This window comes from Gracilinanus agilis, chromosome 4, assembly GCF_016433145.1.
Source record: "Gracilinanus agilis isolate LMUSP501 chromosome 4, AgileGrace, whole genome shotgun sequence".
Lineage (NCBI taxonomy): Eukaryota > Metazoa > Chordata > Mammalia > Didelphimorphia > Didelphidae > Gracilinanus > Gracilinanus agilis.
The window spans coordinates 149982996-150000572 of record NC_058133.1 but is presented as its reverse complement, the minus strand read 5'-3'; the positions used below and the strand labels follow the sequence as shown (position 1 = coordinate 150000572).

The 17577-nt window shown below is 36.9% G+C and overlaps 1 protein-coding gene across 2 annotated transcripts in view; it reads left to right on the top strand.

Moving 5' to 3' along the window:
* Positions 1-1930: 1930 nt before the first annotated feature.
* ACTN2 (actinin alpha 2) overlaps positions 1931-17577 on the top strand; it is a 97815-nt gene continuing 82168 nt past the window's right edge. For both annotated transcript variants that reach the window (XM_044676448.1, XM_044676449.1), the window contains exon 1: positions 1931-2376. In XM_044676448.1, coding sequence (XP_044532383.1) covers positions 2251-2376 — 126 coding nt within the window. In that variant the 5' untranslated portion in view covers positions 1931-2250. The remainder of the gene's footprint in view (positions 2377-17577) is intronic.

Sequence of the window (17577 nt, the reverse complement as noted above, 5' to 3'; positions counted from 1 at the left end):
CTTGATCATAAAGAAGAAAGAAAAAATGTATCATCTGCTCTTCTTTGTGCAGGTAGAGATCTATGGATGTGGAACATTGAATATCCTGTCAGACTCTTTAATGTGTAGGTAGGTAGTTTTGGTAAGCTGCTTTTTTTCTTTGTTATAGCTATTGTTCTTCTGAGGAGGAGAAGTGGAGGTTACATATGGAAATAAAGATAATATAGAGCAAAAATGTCAATAAAAATATGATGTGTATAATGATAACAGGTATATATATACACTCCTATTCAAGTAGGCACAATAAAATGGAATATAGATGAAACTTTAAAAAGTAAATTGAATGATTTAAATTTAAAATATCACCACTGATTTAAAAATATCTTACCAGGTAAATTATTGTCACCAATTCCTAGGATTATATGTGGATGGACATAATAATGATGTATTTGCATATTGAAGTGTTTTTTCTTTTAAATTTCAAAACCAAAAACAAATTATTTAAAAATCTAACTACTGCTCCTTAAGAAAGAAAAGAAAAGAAAAATAGTATTCACCATGTTTTTATGTGTAATTGTGCAGATGCAATAAAACAAGTAACTTTAGCTTCCTGGTACTTGGAATATACCAAAGAAATGATTCTGCACTGAGATAAGGCTTGAACATTTGTTCAGAGCTCCTACCAGATTGTGTGGTTGCTGCTAGTCCATTCCCACTAGTCCTTTTATGTATTTAGAAGGCAAGACAGAGTTAGCACTTCAATGACAGCTGCAAAGACAATCTATTATGGCACATAAGGGGTCAAATATTTCCAACAAGAGAATTCAGTAGAGTCTCATTGTTAGCTCATTTATTGTCAGTCAGTGGGATATATATGACTGGCAGGTGAGATATCACTCTTCCTGTCTCCATGGGATCTTAGCATTTAGAGGTGGAAGATCTTAGAGCTCATCTAATCCATTTACCTTATTTTACAGATGAGGCAGCTGAAAGACCTGAGATGTATAATAGCTTGCCGAATATTATAAAGGTAGTAGTAGATTCAAGGTCCAAGTTCAGGACCACAGAATCTCTACTTTTATTAAACTCTGAATAAAAGTTTAACGGAATTGATCAACAGTAATGATTTGGAAATTCAAATAGAAAAGGTTAATCATACTGGACATACCATATCTTTGGGAACTCCCTTAAGTCAATATAAGATTTTGTTTGTTTTTGAGACTGGATGTCTGTAGGAGTCTTTAAAACAAAGAAAGAAAAGGGGCCTTAAAGACAGGTTTTTGAGACCCAAGTCCTAGGAGGCAGTGAACTGGCTAGGGAGTGGCAGACAGAAGCAGACGGGTCAGCTCCACAGAAAGTGTGCCACACCTTTTGTGAAGGCTGGTTTTCCCTCCAGGATTGGGAACCATCGAGTTGGGAGTCAACAAAAGACAGATTTCAAAAGTAACGTGGGAAAGCTTCTCTTCCCTCCTTTCTCCTAGAAATAAAGTTCCCAAGGTAGCAGCAGCAGGAGATCTGGATGGAGGAGTTGTAAAATCTCACAGCGGACCTCCAATGTCCTGTGATTCTAAGCCAACTACTTCACCCTTGCACCAAGCTCCTTAAAACCAAGGAGAGAGGTGGTGGTGGGGATAAATAAGGATTGAGAGATGGAGAGCGAGCTGCTGAAAAAGCCTTACTTTGCAAGTGGCACACAAAGATCGTGGCGTGGGAAGCTGGGGAGAAGGGAGAAGACTGGGGAGCAAAGGGAAAAGAGAAGCGGAGGTGGGAATCTGCGCGCCGGGAGGGAGGCAGCACTAGAGCTTTGGAGGGACTAAGAGGAAAGGGGGTGGGATGAAGGGGTGGGAGCTGGGGTGGGGTGGGGGAGCAGGCACGGCCCTGGCCTACCCACGTGACAGGTGGCGGGGATATTAAGCGGCAGCGGCCCAGGCTCTGAGCCTGAGCTGGTGCTCACTGGAGACTCGTCCACTGAAGCGAGACTAGTGCAGCTGCGAAAGGGGCAAGCGCGAAGGTCAACTTGTGCACAGGTACCTTGTTCGCCGACCCCCGCCACTTTCCACCTACCCAGCCGGCCCAACGTCGCGCGTACCTGGGGCTTCTCAGTGTCACCAAGTCCCTGCCCCCCAAGAACTGGGATTCCGAAGTAAGCAGCGCCTTCCGAGAAGGGAGCAAGCCCTACCGCCTCTCTTGCCTATCCTCCGGCTGAGTCCCTCTCGGAACCGCCCCAGCGCGTGTTTGTCGTTGCGGAGAAGCTGAGCTAACCTGAGCGCCATGAACCAGATAGAGCCAGGTGTGCAATACAACTACGTTTACGAAGATGATGAGTACATGATCCAGGAGGAAGAATGGGACCGGGACCTGCTCCTGGACCCCGCCTGGGAGAAGCAGCAAAGAAAGGTCAGCAAAAGGAATCGGGCGCCGCCGTAGCCCTAAGGCTCCCCTTGTGCCTGGACTAGGGCGCAAACCCCCATAGATAAGCCCGGAGGCTTTGCGGGTGAAACCCATAGGTCAGCCCGTTCGAGTGTTAGCTACTGTCATGACCTTTCTTATTCCTAGCCCTGGGAGATGCTTAGGAAGGAATCCATTTTCAGAGATGGAAACATTATTGTGTTTGGATTTGTGTGTGTGTGTGTGTGTGTGTGTGTGTGTGTGTGTGTGTGTGTGTAATGCAACATGGGTTTTTATGGCAATTAAAAAATTACAGGAAATTAAAAAAATGTATCCAAACTATCTAAAACACACACACACACACACACACACACACACACACTACAGCGTGTCTCAAAAGTCTTAAGTGTGATTTTAAGCTTTAATAGCTTATGTATATGTAAGGATCCTAGGAAGAAGGGTGGTTGGGGGATTGGAGTTATATTTTTAAATTGTCTAAATCTTTTTCATTTCTCCTGAAATGCTCTGCTCTATTGTGGGTGGAGATGGAAGAGGAGCCCAACCCTCCCGTTTAATATTATCCTAAAACCAGGTCTGTGACCTTAGCAGCACAATTCCTTTTATATGGAAGTTTAATCAATCTTCTCCTTTCTAGTTGAACTGATCTGATTGTGAGGAAAGCACTAATCACTATATAAGGAGAACAAATTATTAAGTTATTTATTATTAATAACAATAATAGGGTAACAGGACTGCTATATCTCTATTTCAGAGGGATACTCTCATGAGTTATTTAAAGGATGTCTCTTGAGTGTTTTAGGCCCCTTGGAGAGGAATTCTATGCAAATACCAGGTAGTATTATTCATTGAAAAGACATTTTATTACACTCTTTAAATATAGTTGATTGAGGTAAGCACTGGGGACAGAAGAGTCAGCCAGGTTCTAAAAACACTGACTCTGCCTCTCCATTCTGGTTGGCTGTTGTCTGATCCAGTGGAACATTCCACTGTTTCTTGATCCTCATGGTTGGAACAAATAGGGAATGTTCACCAGTAGGTTAAAACCTGTAGCCCTTTTATTAGGCAAGAAGACTTCACAGGCAAGCCAATAGAGACCTCTTAACCCAAATCCTCTGGCCACATGGTTCTGATAAAAGAAAGTAATATGATTTTATGGTTTGTTCTTCCTTTTGGGAAGTGGAGCAAGAGGAAACTTCCCCTTCTAAGGGATTGTCATTAGGATGATTAAATAACATATATCATTCATTCAGCCAAGTATGTACTTCTCTCACTAACTCATCCATTCACCCACCAACTCTAACTCCCAATGGATGATATGCTTATATATATGTGTATGTATTTGTATATATACACACACATACATGCGTGGAAGATTGGACTCTGAGCATTTATACAGAGCCTTTATCCCTTATGTCTGGAGTTCCCTCCCTCTTGCTCCTCTTCCTTAATTACCTACTAGGTCAGATCCTTCATAAAGCTTCCCTCTATCTAAGCCCAGGCCCATCTCAAGATGATTTCTCCCTATTCAAAACCTTGATAGCACTTTGTCTAGAACACCTTTGTTATTTTTGTTCAACTTGTCCATATGTCCTTTAGGGAAGTTAATTGTAGTTTTTCCCCACCCCCAACTCAGAACCCCCAGGGCTTTGCATATATTAAAGACATAATCAATGTTTGTGGATTAAATTGTATGAGACTAGACTAGAACACAACACATTCACATTTCTCATTTCCCAAATAATTACGTTAAAAGGATCTCACTTTAGATAACTGATACATTTTTTCCATTAAGTAACAAAGTACTATAATTTCTTTCTTTTTTGCATTGAGGGATCTTCTTTTGTAAACTTTTTAGAGGATCTTTTTTTAATTAAAAATTATTTTATCTCAACCTCCCAATTCCTAATTCCAGAAATAAACATCATTTTCCACTTTATAAATTTGAGATATTTTGTTAATAAATTGGAAGTTGAATTTCAGAGGAAAAACAACGTGATTTCAAAACTTAGGAGATTTTTCATGAATTATATTAAGGGAAATACAGACTCTTAGGGATGTTAGTTGTGCATCTTTTTTGATTAAAATATTTTAGTAATCAGTTCTTCAAATTGAGTAACAAAACAAGTTCATGTGGCTAAATATAGAGTGTAATTTGAATAACCAAATAAATAGCTGAAATTGAACTAATTTTCTAGACATTGAATTTGAGTCGTGTGGTATCCTCTCTCTCAAAGAAAACAAACTTTTCTTTCTCCAGTCTCAGTCTTTATTTGTTTTATTTAAATGTTTTCTTTTTTGTTTTAAAGTTTTTTATTTAGTCCAGTAAATCTTAGTTTTAAAGTTTGCTTTTTTCCCCCATGAGGAAAAGCCATATGCTTAAGAAAATATATGAGAACTGTTTTAGGGAAAATTATTGGCTTAAACAAATGATGAATTTTATTTTTTATTAAAGAACAATATTAAGATGGAGTTTATGTGAATTTCTGAACAACATACTGACATATCTCTGGGACAGTGAATTGTTCAATTCCATTTAGAATATTTTCCAATGTAATGACTCTTCTTAATTAAAAAAATAAACTTTAGATACTTTATTACTTTAATTGGTATAAATTGTTTTAATCTGTCAACTTTAAAACACTTAGGGATACATAATTAAAGAACAGACCTGGTATTCGGGCAGCTTAAAATGTAAAAAGTTATGGAAAGAATTATGTTTCTTTAACTTAAATCTGGGGAAAATGTAGGAGATAATGTACTACGAGAACTAGATCTAAAGGGTCAGTGCTTTTAAAAACTGCTAAATAAGTTTAAAAAGTAATTCTTTACTCTATTTTTACTAGAGAAGATATAAAAATTCTCAGTTTTGCTCATCAGTAATGTAATATTGAACTGTGATCTCAGTCCAGCCCCAATAGCGGATTGCATTTATGTCCTATGAGACAATCTGTTGGATCAGGTCAAAAATAAAATGCCATTGTTTCTATTATGGGCTACCCTCTTCACACTTGCCATTTCAGTGATATGCCTGATATGAGATCTGTCAACAGATGCTGGTAACACATGATGACGTCTATACGGTTACAATGGATGCAGTACCTAATTATATCCACGGTTCAGAGGATTTCATGGTCTACCTTAATCCAAGGTCTTTGGTTTGGAATTCCTTCTTGCAAAAGAACTTAATTGAGTGTGATGGTCTTTTTGCAAAAGGAAGCAATATGGTAGGTATTTTGGAATCACCTGGAAGATAGTGAGCTGTTCCTGAAGCCAGGAAAACCTGGGTTCCAGTTGCATCTCTCACACATATTGGCTTATTTACTCTGGGCAAGTCATTTACCCTCTTAAACTCTATGTAATTTTAAGACTATAGGTCATAGATAAGAAGGTTCTGACCTGCATTTGTAAGGGAAGTTTCCTTACTTGGGAGTTCCTTGTACCAATGAAATAACAGATCTAGATCCCAATCCTATTTCTATGGAAGTTCTGGTGGATTTTATAATGAATATAAGTGACAAGTTGCAAGTATTAATTTTATCTTGCAGGTGGGTCTTTTATTACCAGGAATAGGGAAACATTGTGGTAAATGTGAATTTTATCAGCATGGATATTTTCTCAATTAACATAGATCATAACTCGGGTATGCCTTTGTCAGGTGATTTTTTTTTGGTGGGGGAAGCTTGGAAACCTTTCTAAACTTAGCTAGGCTGAAGTTCAATTGATAAATAACATCAGTCTCTGACCCCTTACTAGAAGTCTTTCCAGCTTGGTAAGACCTATTTGAATTGACTGATGAATTGACTTAATCATTGAGGACCCAGAATTGAAGTATTGGAGTAGGACTTAGTGGAGGAGAGAAGTGAGTATATTCTGTAAAACAAGATAATCATCAGAAAGAATCACCTTCTAGACAGAAAAATTAGCAATAATGTCAATTTTAAGATGTGAAATAATAATGTTGAAAGGTTTGAAATGATGAGGTTGTTGGTGTTCATTGGAGTGTGCCACATATTATTTCATTATATCAGATACAGTTTTGGGGTGTCTTCCTTTTCAAGCTAAATACAGGTCCTTTCAGTGTACAGTGCACTGTTGAGTATTTTTGTAGCTCAATTCCTGGAAGCAAGCCATTTCTGTAACCAAAGACAGGCTTTTAATACATGTTTAGCTATTAACTGAAACCTAATCATCAGGTGACTTGTCTAAGCAGCAGTGCTGAAAATATTTGTTCTTTTGATAATGACAAAGTTCTGTCTTTAATCATTATCTTTGTAGACAACAGTCCAATCCCTGAATAGTAATAAATGGACATGTATATAATGTGTCCCTATATATAAAGGATATTCATATCTTTAACAGTTCTTGAATAAATTTAGGATGGAGTACTGGAAGGGAAAGGATAGAGGAATTTATTTACCACATCTGGAGCACTGATGTTATTTTTTTAGACAGAAAAATTCAAGAAACAGATAAATCAGGTACAGTGGAGTTTTCCCCCACAGTTCACAATTTAGTTAAGATCATTTTACCACAGGAGTGCACATTTATCAGTCTTGTCATCTCCATGCTGACATATTGCCAAATTAACATACTTCTTTAGAGTCAGCTGCCAGAGAGCTCAGGATTCAATAGATAACTAACCTGATGGCCTAGTGTACTTGGCATGTTATGCTACATATTTCTTAAAACGGACTATGTTGTGTAGATAATGACTTCAGGTGAAGTCCTTCACAGTATACTCTCTTGAGGAGAAAGAGGAGGAGGTCAAAACTCTTTCCATTATGCCACACTGTGTTCTCTGGGGAAAAGGTATGTTTAAACTAAATAGTAGTTTGAATTTAGTAAATATTTATTGAATTACATTTTGTTTTTGTTTTTGAATAACCCTTAACTTCTGTTTTAGAATTGATAAGAAATATCAGTTTTAAGGCAGAAGAGTAGTAAGGGTTTGGCAATGGAGGTTAAGTGACTTGTCCAGGGTCACATAGCTAAGGAGTATCTGAGGTTGGTTTTGAACTTCTTCTAGGTCTGGCTCTCTAGCCGCTTAACCAATCTAACTGCCTCCTATTAAACTGCATTTGAAGCAACCTAAGTTTCCCAAGTAAAAGTTCTGTTTGGCAAAGAACCTCATGCTATTGACATTAGAGTAAGACTTCATTTTACATGATCAATACTTTTTCAGACCTTTTGTGTAAATTAAAATTGTGCAGAATAGTGAACTCCATTATTTAAAAGGTATTTCTTACACAAGCAGACTTTTCTTAGGCTTATCAGAGCTATCAGTGGCACTACATCTGTATTTTGGGGCCACTATTAATAACTAAGCAGTATTAGTGAAACAAAGAGGAACGCTGCTCTGATGCAGACACAACTTGTTAGATGTGAGAACTCTGGAAAAAGACTGATGTAAGAGCTAATGTTTGACACAAAACAATGTAATAACTCATACTAATACATCTCAGAGTGAAAATGAGTGTAATTGGTCAAACTGCTATAAGACTTTGCTGGGGGAAATGGTGCAGATTTAGTGTGTGATTAAAAAAATTTTATTTTACTTTATTTACTTTATTGTCTGTTGTATTATTGGAATTCATGTTTTGAGTTTGAGTAAAATGAGGTCTTACTATACTCATTAAACAGTGAAGGGCCATCTTCTTGACAGTCCCCATCATATCTCTCCATTAGGCAGCCTATAATAAAGACCAAATAAGCTCTAGAACTTATTCTGGATCCTGCTTGATCTTGATCCATCAGTGAATAATGCTTGATGGGATCTACCATAATAAGCTGCTACTTGCTTACTATTCTAATAACATTTTTTATCTTTGTTCATTTCTTCTCACAGTTTCCCTGATTTTATTTTTTTCATTTGCATGTAAAATTTTTTAAATGTTCATTAAAAAATTTTTTGTGTTCCAAAACCCCCCCCCTTCTCCTTGTCTTTTCTCTCCTTGGGAAGGTAAACAATTTGAAATAGATTATACATGTGGCGGTCATGTAAAACATGTTTCCATATCAGCCATATTGCAAAAGAAAACATAGGCCAATAAAAAAACAAGAAAAATAAAGAAAATAAACAAGTATGCTTTCGTCTGCATTCACATTCCATCAGTAATGGTGCCATGTACATCTGAGAAAAGGTTACACTCCCTTCTATTTCCATTCTGTTTCCTCCAGAGATCTACCATATCTAACTTTTTAAAAATTCCATTTATCTCCTTAACTTATTGTTTATTTCATGATTAAATTTATCTAGTTTTAAAGAGGGGAAAGTTGAGATTCCCTAGTAGTATAGTTGCATTATACTAGTCTATTCACTCCTATAATTCATTTAATTTTTCCTTTAAGAATTTGGATGCTATGCCTTTTGGTACTTATGTTTAGTATTGACATTATCTTATTGCCTATGGTACATTTCAGCAAAATGTAGTTTCCCTGTTTATCTCTTAGTCTGTTTTTGTTTTTGCTTTGTCTTGAGATCATGATTGCTAGCCATTTTTTAAAACCTCATATAATAGATTCAGTTCCAGCCTCTTATTTTTACTCTGTGTGTCTCTGTTTCAAGTGTTTTTCTTGTAAACAACATATTGTAGGATTCTAGTTTAACTCATTCTGCTATCCACTTCCATTTTATGGATGAGTTCATCATATTCACTTTCACAATTATGATTATTGTGTAATTCCCTCAATCCTAGTTTTTTCTCTATTTATCCTTTTCTTTTTTTTTACCTTCTTCCCACAAAAGTCTACTTACTTCTGACAACTGCCTCTTTTATTCTGCTTTTCCTTCTATTAACTACTCTCCTCTTTCTCTTATTTCCTTTTCCTCCTACTTCTCTGTAGGGTAAGATAGATTTTCATACCCAGTTGATTGTGTATGTTATTTACTCATTGAACAATTTCATTGAGAGCAGGATTCAAGCATTATCTGCCCTCCATCATCTTCCTCTAGTGTAAAAGCTCTTCTTTTTCATGTCTCTTTTATGTGAGATAATACTTCTCTCCATTCTGTCTCTCCCTTCTCCTTTTATCCTAGAGTGGTGATGGGCAAACTACAGACCATGGGCCAGATGAAGCCCCCTGAAATGTTCTATCTATTTCTAATCTGACGAATACAATGAGTAGGATACAATACAATGAAACTTTGAAAGAGTTGCCTTGAAAATAGACTGACAGATGAGCATTTCCTTTCCTTTGGCCCCCTCTTTAAAAAGTTTGCCTATCACTGCCCTAGAATATTCTTCTTTCTCACCTCTTACTTTTATTTTTCAAGTCATCTCATCATAGTCAAATCACACCTGTACCTTCTTTCTATGTATCCTCTTTCTAATGTGTGACAAATTAAAAAATGATCTGGAAGCTCAGCACCAGATTTATAAGCATTTATTAATAAAAAGAGAGAGAGAGATTTCAGCCATACAAATTTAAGGTAAGCTCAGGTCCCAGGTTTCAGCCTATCATGGTCCCTTCCATGCTCACTGCCACTTGCCAAGCACCAGTCTGTTCAAGAGTGGAAGTAAAAAGACCTCTATCCTTTCTGCACTTGCCTTTTAAACCCCACTAGCTCCTCCTTCCATAGTGTTGTTGCACTTTGATGCTCATGCTGACACCAGAGGATGTCAGGACTAGACTCTGTACTTGGGATCAATGTCCCTAAATACTTTCCTTCACACAAATTGCCCTGATAATAATAAAGATCTTAGGAGTTTCAAGTGTAATCTTCCCATAAAGGAATATTAACAGTTTAACCTTAGTGAGTACCTTATAATTTCTCTTTCAAGTTTACCTTTTTCTTGAGTCTTGTATTTGAAAGTCTTCTATTCTATTCAGTTCTGATCTTTTTGTCAGAAATTTATTTCATTAATATTTGTTTTTTCCCAACAGGATTATTCCCACTTTTACTGGTAGGTGATTCTAGGTTGTAATCCTAGCTCTTTTGCCCTCTGGAATATCATATTCCAAACCCTCTGGACCTTTAATGTGGAAGCTACAAAATTTCCTGACTGTGACTTCACAACATTTTAATTCTTTTCTTGGCTATTTGTAATCTTTTCTCCTTCTTCTGGGAGCTCTGGAATTTGGCTATAAAATTTTTGGGAGTTTTCATTTTTAGGTTATATCCAAGAGGAGATTGATGGATTCTTTACAACTCCATTTTACCCTTGATTCTAAGTTATCTGGGCAGTTTTTAAATTATAATTATAATTTCTTGAAATTATAAAAAATCTTAATAATTTCTTGAAAGATGATGTCTAGGTTCTTTTTTTTAAATCATGGCTTTCAAGTAGTTGTAAGTTAAGTTTTGCAAGGATTTACAAGAAGCCATGTCTTTGGGCAGGGTTTCCAGTTGGACACTTGGAATCTTGGGAGATTCCTGATGCCATCCTGGGGCATGAGACCAATCGTTGGTTGGGCTGTGCCCTATATAAGGGAGGGAGAGACTGGACCCTGGGACTCATTCTGGAGCCAAGGATCCAGAGTGGTTGGGGTCAAACCTTTCTCTCCTCATTTTATTGGTCTAGCCAAATATCAACTAGCATACCTGAAAGTTACAGAATTACTACTGAGCTTTAGGTTCATTTGATACTATTCAACAAATTGCTACAGAAGATCTATCCATCTATGTATCTTCAATCAAGCTGCTATCTAATTCTATAGGCAAGCAGTGTCCATTAAAGTAGGCCAGATCGACCAGTGGCCTGACTGGGCCAGTAGGCCTGGTTAGCTCAGCTATCAACATCCCGAAGCTGTTAGATTAAGTACTTTGAGCTAAGATCAAACGTCATTTAGGGATTCCTAAAACCCTCTTCCCTTCTATCAGTTTCCCTTGTTGTTTGATTACCTCAAGTAAAAGTTTTGTTTATAAAATTCAAATCAGCTACTGACCTTTTATTGGTTGACTGGGCAACAGGACATCCTCAAGGAAGTTCTAGGGCAATTTGAAGGGACAGAGTAGGATCCAATCTTTCTCCCTGAAGTTGAGTTTAACTATCATCATTACTATTAATAGTCACATGCGTTTTTGATCATTATTGTTATTCTAATAATATTGATTTAGTTAATAGTAGTTAAACATCAATTGATACCAGGAGGTTAGTCTTCCTTGAAGAAACATATTGTGATTGGTTGAGGGGATTCTATAGGAAGTTTAGTTGTATTATCTGATTTCCTGTTTATACCCAAGGAGGGTTTAAAGCTCCTTTACCATCTAGGGCTTTCTACTTTACTTTTCCTAACAATTACATTATTTCAATCAAGTCCCTCAACTATCATAACACAGTCCAGTAATTCTTGTTTCTCCTCAATCTCTTTTCCAGGTCAGTTGTTTTTCTAAGGAAATATTTCACATTTTCTTCTATTTTTTCATTCTTTTGAATTTATTTTTATTGTTTCTCGATGTCTCATGGAGTCACTAGCTTCCACTTGCCTAATTCTAATATTTAAGAAATTATTTCCTCTGTGAATTTTGTGTCTCTTTTCCCATTTAGCCAATTTTACTTTTTAAGAAGTTCTTTTCCTCAGTGAATTGTTGAATTTCTTTTCCATTTGGCCAATTCTGTTTTTCAGGTGGTATTTTTTCTTTGTTTCTTTGTTTTGTTTTTAAATCTTTCCTTCTCTCTTAGAAGTTATGATTCCAAGGCAGAAGCATGGTAAGGGCTAGATAATGGGGGTCAAGTGATTTTCTCAGGATCATACAGTTAGGAAGTGTCTGAGGCCAACTTTGTATCCAGGACCTCTCATCTCCAGGCCACTGCACTATCTAGTTATCTTGGTGTTACTTTTTCTTCAGTATTTTTGGTGACTCATTGACCAAGTTGTTGACACTCTTTTCATAATTTCCTTATATCACTCTTTCTTTTCCTTATTTTTCTTCTACCTCTCTTGTTATATTTTTAAAATACTTTTTGAGCTTTTCTAAGAATTTTTGTTGGAATTGTGTCCAATTCACATTTTTCTTTGAATCTCTTGTTAAGAGTTATGTTGAAATCATTGCCATCTTCTGAATTTGCATTTTTTCCTTCCCTTTCATCTTAGTAACTTTTTATGGTCAGATTTGTTGTTATTATCATTGTTTGATCAGTTTTCCATCCTATTTCTTGACTTTTAAATTTATGTTAAAGTTAAGTTCTGTTCCTGAGATGGAGGGAACATTGTGCCAAGCTTCAGGTTTTCAGTTCTGCTGTTTTTAGAGTTAGTTCTAGAGGTTTGTAAGTTTTTAGTCCTTCCAAAGTGATATAATCTAAGGAGAGGTGTGGTCACTGTTCTACTAGCCTGTGCTCTGGTCTTAATTTAGGAAGGGATCTTGTTCCCCTGTAGCCACAAATTTTAGTGCTCTTCCTGGACCTGGAATTGTGACCAGATTTCCTGTTTTCCTATACTTGCAACACTAGTGCTCCTTTCTGCCTTGAAGGTGGGACAAAGATCCCTAATCCCTTGTGAATAAATACAATCTCTCTTTAAAAAAATCTTTAAAGGCTCCCTATTGTATTTAGGATAAAATACAAAATCTCCTCAGTTTGGCATTTAATGTCCTCTACAATTTGGATTCAACCTACTTTTTTAATCTTATTTCACATTTCCCTCCTTCATATGCTCTGCCATGTTACAGCCAAATTGGCCTACTCTGAACTTGGCATTCTATCTTTCCTTTCTTATTGTCTTGGCATAGGTAGCTCCTGTGCCTGCAATATACTCCCTTCTCAACTGTCATAGAATCCTTAGCTCCTATTAAAACTCCACTTAGGTGCCAGATCCTATATGAAGCCTTCTGTATTCCTCCCAACCTCCCTTAGGGGCTTCTACCTCTTCAAATTGTTGTCATTGTTTGTCCTTTGTTTTCAAAGAGGACCAGTGCCATTACAGAATGATGTTCTGACTAAACACAGGGACTTAAAGTGAGGCAGAGTTGCACTTAGTTGCTAGCCTTGCTTGGCCTTTTATAGTCAAAGAAGTCCAGTGGCAAGGCAAAAGTCAGGATGACCAGAGATGGCCTGAAATGCAAAGAATGACATTGGCATCTCCAAAGTCTGACCAAGTTCTAAATGCTCCACAGTGCTTGTTTCAGCCACCTTCAGTGGCCACTGGAACAAATTGTTCTCATCTCCCTATTCAGATTACCTTATGTTTACTTATCTGTGAACATAAGGTTCCCTCCAATAGAATAGAAGCTTCTTGAGGACAGAGAAAATTTCATTTTGTCTTTGAATCCCTAGTGAACAAAGTAGGCACTTAATGATTATTTAATTAGTGTTGCTTAGCCTCAGATCATTAGAGATGCCAGTAATACTAGTTTAGCAATATCAAGCCTGGGAATGAATATATCATAAGTGTTTTTTGAGCACTTAATATATGCCAGAACTGGATTAAGTACAGTTTGTGGGCAAAGCAAAAACGATCTCTACCCTCAAATAGGTATGATGCATCTTGCTGACAGCCAAGGCAGTAGAATAGGGAGAGACAATCTACAGGGTGTTCCAAACTTAGTATAGTGTTAAACTATTGAAACAATTTAAGATATTAAACCTATCCTATGACATTTGGAATATCACATACATATGGTGGCCATGGGAGTATATTTTGGTTTTGAAAGTTATTAGGATGGTGAGTTGAGTGGAAGGGATTAGATGAATTCATCTTTCCCAGTAGTAATGGCAGAATGCATCTCATTATAATTGCAGAACTAGAAAGAAGTGGGGAGAGGAGAAGGATAGGGACAGAAAGACTTCTTCCACTGATGAACTTAAAAATTGAGTTGGAGAAACAAAAACATAAAACAGCCCAGTATTAATATGAAGCTATATATGAATCATGGGATTTTTTTTAACTGTAAGGTAGTCAGGAAACCAGACCAGTGAGAAATAAAGCTTTTTACCTAGTAAATTAGAAATCTGGTGTTCAAACTCTGACTTAAAATCCAGGACTCTTTCTAATACACTATGCTGCTGATAAAGTCTCATCGTGAGTGGTAGAAATGAAGGTCATGTAACCAACATGAGTGAGCAAGGAGATAAAAGGGGATGCATACTAGATTCTTTGACAAGAGGCCTGAAGACATACTGCTCTTGAACAGAGTAGGGACTTAATAAATGTTTGTCTTAATTAACTGAATTAGGAATCTAGGAAAACTGAAGGAGAATGGAAATAAATCTCCAAAGGACTTAAAGGTAAAAAAATTTCTATAATAATAGCAGAAGGATATTTGGGGGCCTAGAAAGAGAGAGGAGAAGATAATTAGAAGATAGGAAGTTTGGGTGGTAGTATTAAGTGCCTCTCTTTCATCTGAGCTGATTTTGTGTGTGTGCGCATGTGGGGGTGAGTGTTTGTTTGTATTGGTGTGAAATAGGACACTTGACTTTTCTGTGTGATCTTGACCAAGTTGACTTTCTTCTCTGGATCTCACCTCCATAAAAGGAATTAAACTAGTTCTGAGTTATCTTCTAGCTCTAATACCCTTTGATTCTGAGAAGTTAAGTGCCAGATCACATGAAGTCTAGTCAACTCCTTGTCCATGGTCTGATTTCTAGCCCCATTGCTCTTTCCATTCTACCACACTGCCTCTCCCCGATGAGTTTGAGGGACAATGGGGCTAAGACCAGGTTTAGGAGAACTGACCATTCATCTTGAGGATTAGTGTGGATAAGTCTGGAATGAAGATATTCATGCATGGACAGTGTAGTCGTTTGCAAATTTTTTTTGCTCAAACACTTTTGACATGAAGAAAAATCATCATGGATGTTTAAGTTTTCAGCTAAAGGTCCCCATGAAATTGGTCATCCACACCCATTCCTCCAGCAATAGGGTTCTTTCACTTTTATTTTACCAGAAATTAGAATGAGAATGCTACTTTCCCCTTCTGATGATAGAACCACTCTTATGACCTTCTACTGCCAACTTGGGAAGACTTGGTAGCAAATCTCATCTGGACGTGGGGTTGGGTATTTCATGATAGAAGGGAATTTTGATCCACATCCATTGAGAACTACAGGTCCAGAGATTTGGAGTAGAGGACCTGAAATTAGAGCCACTCAGTGCAGCATATGGAAGATATAGTGATGGATAATTTTCACTAGTCTTATTTTTTGGTTAAAAATAAATAAAATAAAAATAAATCTTTAGAAATATATATTTCAAATTTAAGGTGGTAGTTCCAATACTGATTTGCTTGTCTGGATCCTATTCTGCATTTTCTTTTGCTCTTTTATTTATATTTTTAAATAATTCATCAATGTTCTTTTCTTTCTTTTTTAATGTGATTATCATTAAATCTATTTTTTTTAAACCCTTACCTTCCGTCTTGGAATCAATACTGTGTATTGCTTCCAATGCAGAAGAGTGGTAAGGGCCAGGCAATGGGGGTGAAGTGTCTTGCCCAGGGTCACACAGCTGGGAAGCGTCTGAGGCCAGATCTGAACCTAGCACCTCCCATCTCTAGGCCTAGCTCTCAATCCACTGAGCTACCCAACTGCCCCACATTAACTCCATTTTTAAAAATCTTCCTATTCAACAAGAAACTAACAAACTTAAAAAAAATTTTTTTTCTCCCTCCCACTCCTTCCCCCTCCCCAAGAAGGCAGGCTTATACATAAGTTGTGCATTTATTATCACATAATACATATTTCCCTGTTCATCATGCTGTGAAACAAGACGTATTTCTTACACTAACAAAAAATTCATGGAAAAAATAAAGTGAAGAATTATTTACTATTATTTTTAAAAATACACACTTTTAATGTCAGATAATTTTGGCTTCCATGGCACTCTAGAAATAAATCAAGTCACATCTATTACAGTGGAGATCTAAAGCCTCTGGTTGACTTGTCCATCAGTCAGTTGGCATTATTAATCACCTCCCATGTGCCAAGCACTGAGCATAGGTTCTGGGGAAGCAAATTAAAACAAAAGAATACCTACTTTCAAGGAAACTACATTCTATCAAGGAGTTTAAAAAGACTAATTTTTAGAGATGGTGGGATGCAGCAATTTTCAAACCTTACCTAGGATGCACAGATAGTCTTCCTTGCTCTCTCTCTCCAACATTCCTTTCTTTTAAATTTCAATAATTCTGAGCAAGGAGGGGACAGATTATGAAAGGCTGAGGAATTGGGGCTTGCACCAACAGGCAGTGGAAAGCCCTTGAAGTAACATGGTGAATGTTTTGTGTTTGTTGAATTTGATAGCTCTGAGAAGGAAGAACTTGGAATTACAGAAGGAAAGCAGTTAAGAAGTCATTGCAGGAATCCAGGTGGTGGTTGGAGAAGGATGATATTAAATCCTTTTTAGAAGTAATGGACAAAGGGGACAGCTACATGGCTCAGTGGATTGAGAACCAGACCTAGAGATGGGAGATCCTGGGTTCAAATTTGGCTTCAGACACTTCCCAAGTGTGTGACCCTGGGCAAGTCACTTAACTCACATTACCTAGCCCTTACTGCTCTTCTGCCTTGGAACCAATAAATAGTATTGATTCTAAGACAGAAGATAAAGGTTTAAAAAAAAAGTAATGGAGAAGAGGTAGTGGATATCTGGTTATGAATAAAAAATGATGATGGTATGTGTGTAATTGCTGCATAAATTGAATTAGATATAATTTCTGCCTCCAAAATGTTATAATTTTAAAACAAGACAGTATTATGAAAAAACAACAAATAAACAGATGGATGATTAAAATGTATAGTCAATTCCTATAACAATAGGAAGTTAAATATTTATGTTTACGTGAAAATCATATTTATATGAAATACAGCAAATGTCTTGCAGTGAGAAAGTATGTCCACTCAATTGAAATAGACTTTCTGAAAGAGCTGGGATGTTAGGTGATTTATGAAGCAAGTTGTTAATGGCTCACATTTGAGAAATTGTTGTTCTTATCTACTTTTATTCTAGTAGCATCCCTGCAGGTAGCTGGTGCAAATATTATTTTATTTCACAAATTTGAACACCAAGTTTGTGCTTGTCTGAGATCGCAGGTTTAGTAGCCAATGAAACTGAGACACGTACTCAGGTCCCCAAGTTCTGGGCTTCTTTTATAGAATCATAAAATCTCAAAAGCTTCAAGAGATATCAAAGGTCCTCTAGTTTGGTCCAAACCTGAATTAAAATCCCTTCTATAGCATTCTACTATATCACGCTCACTTTCCCAATGATAGGAACTCACATTTTTGTTGTATATTATGGTTATTATGTGTTTTT